This window comes from Cupressus sempervirens, chromosome 9 (assembly GCF_028749045.1).
Source record: "Cupressus sempervirens isolate cs-2001-9-10 chromosome 9, ASM2874904v1, whole genome shotgun sequence".
NCBI lineage: Eukaryota > Viridiplantae > Streptophyta > Pinopsida > Cupressales > Cupressaceae > Cupressus > Cupressus sempervirens.
The window spans coordinates 563760820-563769802 of record NC_143126.1 but is presented as its reverse complement, the minus strand read 5'-3'; the positions used below and the strand labels follow the sequence as shown (position 1 = coordinate 563769802).

At 35.3% G+C, this 8983-nt stretch overlaps 1 protein-coding gene across 3 annotated transcripts; it reads right to left on the bottom strand.

The window, feature by feature from the left end:
• Window positions 1-2339: 2339 nt before the first annotated feature.
• LOC149539899 (uncharacterized) lies at window positions 2340-6971 on the bottom strand. 3 transcript variants are annotated; one of them, XM_089801121.1, is made up of 6 exons: window positions 6597-6950; window positions 5086-5219; window positions 4829-4976; window positions 4563-4669; window positions 2800-2873; window positions 2340-2613 (listed from the first exon to the last, which is right to left on the bottom strand). In XM_089801121.1, exons 1-5 carry the CDS (start codon window positions 6844-6846, stop codon window positions 2832-2834), a joined length of 681 nt encoding a protein of 226 aa, XP_089657247.1. In that variant the 5' UTR covers window positions 6847-6950; the 3' UTR covers window positions 2340-2613; window positions 2800-2831. The 3 variants fall into 3 exon arrangements, with proteins under 3 accessions (XP_089657247.1, XP_089657246.1, XP_089657248.1); XM_089801122.1 differs by having other exon boundaries at window positions 2409-2599; XM_089801120.1 differs by having other exon boundaries at window positions 2340-2873; window positions 6597-6971.
• Between the last annotated feature and the right edge of the window lie 2012 nt (window positions 6972-8983).

The following is an 8983-nucleotide window of genomic DNA, read 5'->3' as shown; positions in this document are numbered from 1 at the left end:
GAGTTTTGTCTCCAATGTTATGTGTTGGTAATCTTGAAATTATTTAAGCAAGGTTTATGCAATCTAATGCAACTAGGATAGGTTGTGTATCAATTTGTTGTTGCTTTTAATTTAAGAAATTAAGTAAATGCTTTATTAAATTGATTGGGTTTCTAGTCATATAAGAAGGATATTCATAAGACTGAGGTTTAGGGTTAATTGTTGATATAATTGATTGTAAGGCAATTGATTAGATCAAAATTGTTGGGTAGACTCTGACCGTCAATGGATAGGGCACTGATCATTTATTCAGTTTGCATATTGAAGAAATCATAGAGTTGCATGAAGCAAAATTTTAAAATCAAATCAATTTTTACTTTCATGTATGAAGAGTTGAACTGTTGATCAACACTTCTTTGCAATAATCTCTTGTATGTCATTGTTAGTTGTTTCTGTCAAGGATTATTTGTAAATTATAGAAGAATTGTGACCATTTTTATGTTGTAAGTGATAGAGGTCAAATAGAAAGATGAAGTTAATAAGGATATGTTGAAGTCAAGAACCATAAACCAGTCAAATATCCATATATTCCTCAAGTGCACTCACCTTGGTTTTCTAGAACCTAAAGAGTGGAGAATCCTTGTGATTCTGTTAAAGTTGGGCCTTGATCTAAAGTTTTCTTAATTGAATATAGGCAGTAGCTAACCCTTAGACTAAGACTTATCCTCAGAATCTTGGTATCAAGTATTTTGTTGTTTGGTAGTTTTGAAACACCAACACTCTCTCCTTAAAAATTGTAAGCACTTCAACTCTTTCTAGAATAAATCTCTTTCAAAACCCTCTCCAAGCCTTCCAAATCTAAATGATCACTTCTTGCTTTGTTCTCCAAACCTGTGTGTGAGAGAAATCATGAAATGATTTCTTATATATACCATTTTCATAAAAAGTTGCTTTAATACTATGAACCGAAGCTACGTAATTGCTTTACTTAGCTCACAATATTCTAATTTCGAAGAGATTTTTTGCCACATGTCACAAATTTTCTTCGCTTTTTAGGAAATTTCTATGTTGAACATTTTAACTTGAAGTTTTTTCATAATTTATCCAATTTTGATTTTTCAAAAATTCATATTCAATTAATTTCTTTATTTTAAATCTTAAAAATTCATTTCCCTTCAATTATTTTTCAAATTTTTTAGATTTTTTGAAAACTAATATATAATCAAGCTAGAATCTATAAATAGAATTCCACCATCCCAATCAAAATAATATCTATTTTTCATCATCTTCCATCTTTTTTCTTCTTTGAAACTTTGGTTAAATAAATTAATATTTAATTAAATTTGAATGAAAAAAGAATTTCATTAACACGTTTTCTAAAAACTTGTCCTTTTATTTACAAAATTTATTATTTAAATATTGATAAAGAAATTAATATTTAAAAAATAATCGATTTATGTTTTCTAACTTGTTTTTTCATCATGCTTTCCTTGTTTTCTTTTAAACTTTCCAACTTTTGAAATTTTTGTTTTTTCCTTTTTCTGATTTTTCAAGATTGGATTTTAGATTTCCAAAAAAGACCTTAGACTTGACAAGAATTTTCAATTTTGACTCCCAATTTTCAATTTTCCAACCTTTACAAGATTTAGAATTTATTTAATTTCAAATTTGTGAAATTTCCCTTTTTACATCTTAACAAAAAATTTCAATTTTGGCAGTGTATAGAGTTTCCAAAAACTCTAAAGAGATTTTAAGAAACAACAGTATTCCTTCATCAATGACGGATGTTCATTTAGAACCCAAACTCCGGAGTCTTAATATTGATTACAGGATCACAGGATCAATGTGTGAGAAATTTCATTGGAGAGGATTAAAGAAAATAAATTTTCTTACTTTAGAAGTATACTTTTACCTTTTAGAATTCACTTTTTAATCGATGGCATCAGTGATGCTACATAACATTTCTTCTTACTCGAACATCTTGAAAATATCTGTAAAAGATATTATTCATACTAAAATAGAAATATATTAACGTATTGGATGCTTAAGTTTTTTAAGGTTGTTAAAGATTTGTTAGCAAAATAAAAATCTGAGAGCGGCTAGCTTTTTTGCAGCTAGACTTATGAGATGCTTCAAGTTATTTTTAAGCTTGGTTGTCAATGATGATACGTTGATCGAACTATAGTGAACCATTTTCATATGAATATGAATTAGATACTCGGTTCGCTGATCCTTTCTGCTTTGGTTCCAATCTTTCATATTTCTAATCTAAAATATATATCTTTGCAGTTGGAAGCTATGCCAACTTGTAGTTTGGCATAGAGATTCCTAAAACCTATTTAATCTTTAAAAGCAGTCTCTATGGACAATTACCTGAAAAACCTTTATTAGCTTACTTGAATCGAGTAGTACATGCAGACCAGACCATATTAATCATGCATGGAAAATCATCTTGTTGTGTGCCCAAGGATGAAACTATAAGGCGTTCGGAATTAGCAGTGTGTAGTTCTTTCTACCAAGATTCCCTAGCTTCCAGCTGCTCATGAATCAAATCCTTTAATGGAAATCTTCTCCACCGCTGAGGTTTGAATTGGAGTCTTGACAAGTAAAAGTTTGACCCCTGGGATTCACCAACTTAAAAAAAAAAAATTTAAATCTAGGGAATCTCCGCCAAAGATAGATATTACAAAAAAAAAATATTAATTTTCTTTTTCTTTTCCCTTGCATAGGGACTAAAACTGTCCACAAGGACTATCTTGGGAATATTGGTAGTAAAATAGTCCCAAAATATAGAAAAGGAAAAAGTTCAGGATTTCATACTGTAGGTGTGATTTTTCATGTATTCATAGTTCTCAGAACTTGTAATTGGCTTTCAAAAATGTCACCACCTCTTGCTGCAGCACAACATAAAATGAATGTCTCAGAATTAGTTTCCAAGTTAAGTTAATCTGAGATGGTGTAAGAACTACCATGCCCAGGTTATATTTGTTTAATTGGACTACAGTGCTTCTGGAATAAAATTGTATCAGAGCTTTTGTATCAATTGATAAGTAGGAGATACTTGTGTTCCAATTATCAATTGTATATGAGCTTTTGTATCAAATTATCAGAATATACTTGGTGTTCCATCATTAATGAGGACTGCGAAATGAAATGTTATTTCTGCAAGCATTCTAATTCACTATAATGCACTGTAGATATATTGTCCTTCGACGATTGGATAAACCCCTAATGTGTGTAATATGTGGTTATAGTGTTAATACGTGTATCTATATAGTTGTTCAAACCAGATTCAATTTCTGCAGGAACAGTAGAAATGTACTCAACGAGCATATATATCATCAACTGCATGCCAATTCATCGTTTTCTGTTCCTAAATATTAAAATTGATAAAGGAATAATTTAATCAGCAAAGCATTCGTATTGAAATTGATAAAGGAACAATTTAATCAGCAAAGCATTCATACTTGTCAGGCTGAAAATAGTTAAAGCATGAAGGTACTATATGTGAAGTATCAACAACCCTAGTTTTTTAAACCTTTTATTCCAATCCCCGCAAAAACCCTGGAGAGAGAATTTCAATTACAGGCTTTAATGAAAGGTCTTATTGTAATCTAACAAATTTATCAAGTATGAACAACCCTATTTTTTAAAACTTTTACTCCAATCCCCGCCCAAACCCTGGAGAGAGGGGATTTCAATTAAGGGCTTTTATGAAAGGCCTAATTCCAATCTATCAAATTAAAAACCGCAAAATCCAGTGAATTCAAAAGAAAAAGCTGGCATATATAGTGGATTGCTTAGAGAGACTGGGCTCCCTTACTTTGTGCAAAAAAAACATATGACTTTGTGCAAAAAAAACATATGAGGAAGACATCCTGAGACTCAAAAGCCTCTGTTTTGATCCGTATGCGGAACAGAGCAGCGTGACAAGATTGGGTTGATCAAGACCCATCTGATCAACCAATCTATAGGACCCATCACCCTCTCAAAGTTATACTGCAGAAGAATTTTACCCACCCGATGAAATAAGGATTCTCATAACAGGGAATAAGAAAGTTCAAAATATCTGTAAAATTTGTCTAAAACAAAGAATGAAAAAAGCCAATAGGTATCTAGAAGTTCAATTGATAGTACAAAAGGGAGAAAATGATATGATCTTCCAAGGACTTTCATTGATTATCAAAAATAATGAGTAATGGATACAATACATGTAGATGTGCCTGAATATATAGGCCATGCAATATAACTAGAAGTGATGCAAGTGATAAGCATAAGTTATAACAACTAAGCATGTGTCCACCAAAGGTGGACTGCCCTCCATTGTGGGTGAAAGTATGTGCAACAATGAGAGGATAAAAACACAGAGACACAAAGAGAGGTGTGAGACAAGAAGTGCTCAAATAAAGTGCAAACTCTTAGATGTTTACATGACAACTAACTAGTATGAAAATGATTTATCTTAAATAAACTAAATAAAGAAAAATTAGTAAAATTTAATTACACAAGCAATATCCTCTATCAAGACCTAAAATTATGAAGACAGACAAAGATAAATTCAGGAGTGATACAGCAGGTCTTACCAACAGACATAATAAAATGCAACCTGCGGCTCCAGGGAATATGGAGTACCACCAGTACAGATGCTGAAACTTTGGTGCATCAATTAGAAGTAATGGCAAACCAGCAGCTGCAAAATATATTATTTTGAGTCAAATAAGCCATTCTTGGGACTCCTGACCAGGATTTAGAGGCAGCTGTTCGCTACTTGCAGCAGATTAAGTTATCAGGAATGAAAACCACAATACAATGGGATTTAAAGGAAAAATGCTATGGAAGAAAGGCAAACCAGGAGGATGCAGAGAACCGGTGTATATCATGAATGCCACAGATGCAGCCAATGCAACACTGCGTGCAATCCAGCCTGAGCCAAAAACAGTGAGTGCAATGACTCCAAGAAGTGCACAGCCAATATGAGATACAAAGATGTTGTACTTCTGCAAATAAAATTCAAAATATTGTTAATTTAACATGCTCTTGCAATGTTTGTTTCTAGTTTCTTAAGATGCTACAACAAAAATGGGTTGCAAGAGTTTTCAATCCTACCCGTGCAGCTGGTGCTGCTGGAGTACTAAACAAAACAGCACAGACGGCACCAAAGGGTGCAATAGTTAATTGCAGCCCTTTAGGTGCAATCATCTTGTCCACATATCCCATAATAGACATTGCCACAAATGCCCCTGAATAAAAACAAGTGAATAAGCTAAACTGATCAAACCACAAATCACCAAGAAATATTCAAACTGGTTGCAGATATATGCTGGATTACACTGATTATATAATACAATTTACACTGGCCAGATAAGTTAAGAATCTATTAAGTGCCCAAAAAAATCTTAGAATGTGCAAGATGTTGATTTCTCGGGGTTTTGAACAAGACATGATTATCAATAATATCAGATTACTACAATCCATTTCTAACTTCGAATTTTGTTTCTGGATTCAATTGTATATGTCTTTTGGTATAAAGAACATACACAATGGATCCAGAAACAAAATTTGATATGTACGACATGATTAACCCAACAAAAAAATGAATTTAGCAAAGCAAGCTGTACAGCTAAGTACCTAAACATTTCCCTTTTGATATTTTCTAAAGTGACTGCACAATCCTGCAAGCTTTTGACGACCTGGGAAACATTCACAAACATTGCTAATGCGGGGCAAGAAGCCCTTGGACTTCTTCCTCAGTTGTGCGCTGGAAAATGAAATGATCGATTTGAATTCATTCTATATGAATGATTTTTATCCGAGTGCGTATGCCAAAACATGGGTTCGCAGGTTTTTCCACTGTGTTCTACTTCTACTGCAACTCCTCTTAAGTATAAGTATGTACTAAAGTGGCTCTGAGACTATTGTGAGTTTGATGAGTTGGGCAGTGGAAGAAAGGCAACTAGCAGTTGCAAAAACTGAGAATAAGAACAACACCTCAATTACAAAACGGATGACGAACTCTCACCCAGGGTCGGTATAGATGCCCCTATCATGTTTTCAGGAGAGCATGCTTTCTGAAGCCAAGCCAAGTAATGACATAACCAAAGTACATGGCACTTATTTTGCTCCAGAGCATGCAATGTCAAGAACAAAAACACCATAATTGCACATCTATCTACCAAAAATTCAGTATAATTTTCTGAGTTCCGGTATCATATTTTGCCGAGACCAATACATAATGTCTCAGTCACACCCAATACCCCGAAAAGAGTGCCCAATAACCCCAAAAGGCTTTTGCCATGGGGCAAAACCGCTAAAAGTATAATTTCTTGTAAAAATTTAGAACGACCATACAAGGACCACCGACACGTCGTATTCTGTATAATCGTTCAATGCTCGAAGTGTTAACATAAAAAATCAAACAATTTACATAATTAATGACATTATTCTAAAATCCGCCCGGTATACAATTGATTTACAAGCCGCATATGCACAATAAAACCCAATATAACACTCAAATTTAACAATGGTTTCCGGTGGGTTGTTCATGTTTCCCTTCGAGAAAGGAGAACGGGACTTAAGATGGGGTTGGCTTGAAAGAAATGGAGGAGGAAGAAACGCACCTGCTGCGGGCCAGATAATGTCACTGGCACAAGGAGGCGCCCCTTGTCTTAAATTGGCACCCCAACTACCAGAGGAACTATTCACATTATCTAGTGATTTCGCGACAATCAAACCAATTCTCCTCTTTTTGCCCTGGACAGATCCGAGAAGCATGAAATTACGCAATCCCAATTGGGGAGCTGCACTACCCACTGCGTACGTGAGCTGCTTCTTTGACAAAACTGCTGGAAGGCCAAGTTGGATTGCCATTGTGGAAGCGTCCAGCAATGCAGGAATGATTCATACATTTTATAGGCCATAACTAGACCAGGAAAGCAGGGGAATGTGACCTTTTGGCGCGAGAGGAGCCATATTGACACTCGAAATAAGTGACCTTCAACGCCCTCGAATAGTTCGTTTCTAATATGTTTTTTGGCCAATAGACCATTGGATAAGCCGCCTTGTTTGTTTTGGCCTCAACTTTTGGGGGGATAAGGCCAACATGGTCTTTCAATGATACTAGAACCACTCTTTTAATGATACTAGAACAACTCTTTTCTTAGTTTTAAATTTTATAGTAAATTCTTAAAATTTTGAATTTTTTTTGTTTGGGTGCACCAAATTGGAATTGAAAATAGGAATACTTATTCTAATTTTAGTCAAAAAATGAACATTTGCTATTCAACCAAAATAAGTGGAATTAGAATTCGTATTCTTATTCCAGTTTTATTTATTTTAGAAAACATAAAATTTTGGGTTCATGAATTCCCATCAAATTTTGACTAAACCAAACAAGAAAAGGAATATTTATCCACATTTTCTATTCTAGAATAACCTCTTTCTTTCTTTTTTAATAGAGGGTTCAGACCTGCGAGGCAACCCAGCGAGGCATGAAACCTGCGAGCTACCAACTAATGAAGGCCACCACATAGACCTTTTAGGAACTCGATACGGGTCGACTCATGCCTGAAACCTCTTCGGCTTAGAGCCAAGGACTGAGGGGCATCCACGCTGTCAAAATCACCCGGGGCACGATCCCAGCTTCATCCCTTATGATGTCGGAGCCTTGCACTCAGCAAGACTTGATCCCTAGTGGGCTTGGGATAACAATGTCAATTCTCATATTTATATTCCTGCAGCCAAACAGGCCCTAATTGAATGTGTTTTAGAATTGGTTCTAAATTTATGCTCTCTTACAATCTATGTTCCCTAGGGACATGTACCCAACCTAAAACTCGATGTTTCGAAGGTGGGGACGTCCCAAGGACGAGGGGACGGGCATGGGACATCCCCCAGCCACCCCCAAAAAATCATATTTTGCAAGGGACATTTCGAAAATGCGAGGACGCGAGGGGGAAAAAAGGGGACGGCCAACCATACCCGGTACAGAAAGGGAACATCTAGCCATCCCCCGACCGTATCGAGTAGGTCTATCGTCCCCCTTTTTTGTGTGCATGAAACTTTAAAAATTAAACATTAAAAAATGTTTTAAAGCCTCCAACTTGGTCGGCTTTACGTGAGCCTCACTCCTCCAAATGCCCTAAAATGTTTATACTCCACACATTTAAGTTGTTTTAACATTTGTTTGGTTTTCATTTTCTGTTGCCACCGGCTGGAGTTTTCATTTTGCAAGTAGAGGAGGTAATATTTTTGCTTCCAAGAGCTTGACCAAGGGTTTGATCTTCTATTTTGTCTACCAAGTAAGTATAAAACTCTTTCTGCTTCCATCTATCATTTTTTAAATAGATTTGAAGCTTGCAAAGTCTGATTTTTATTTTTATTTTCATTGTTTCAGCTCATATATCTATTGCATATTTAAATACAATGAGTAGCAGTGGGAGTACAAGTAGTATCAGTGAAGAAGAAAATATAGGTGTTGATGTTGCTAGTAGTGACACTAGGCAAAAACCCGATCCTAAAGGTGATTTGTTTAATTGCCCTTTCGCCATTATAAAGAATTTTGCAAAGGGTCCTTTCAATAGGAAAAAACCTCTTCTCCAATATGTCACACCTCAGCCAAAAGATAAAAAGAATTCGGGAGGGACTAGATTGTGGGATTGCCATGTTTGTCTTGATGATTTTAGGGGCAGCTATACAAGAGTGAAGTCACATTTTTTAGGTGTTTCATGCCAAGGAGACAAAGCTTTTCCTAACTTGACTGATGAACAAAAATTAGAATGCCAAAGATTGCACTTAAAGGCTGAAATGGAGGGGCAAATTTTGACAATGACATCACCATCTATTCCCTCACAATCATCTAGGCATATGTTATCCGCCATTGGTACTAATGGTAGCCCTACTGCGTCTAGAGGGAAGAGAAAGGTGAGTAGTGGTGAAAAGGGCTCGGTGGAAAGTATGTTTAATGCATAGGCAAAGGAAAAGTGTTAGACATCCATTGGTAGATTCT

Excerpts from the sequence above, each read along its gene's own strand:
- LOC149539899 (XM_089801120.1), bottom strand. The coding sequence starts at position 6,846 with ATGGCAATCCAACTTGGCCTTCCAGCAGTTTTGTCAAAGAAGCAGCTC. Across the intron at positions 5,220-6,596 it reads CATTATCTGGCCCGCAGCAG|GGGCATTTGTGGCAATGTCT; the intron begins GTGCGTTTCTTC and ends GTTTTTATTCAG. Across the intron at positions 2,874-4,562 it reads GCATTTTATTATGTCTGTTG|CAAGAGGTGGTGACATTTTT; the intron begins GTAAGACCTGCT and ends GTTGTGCTGCAG.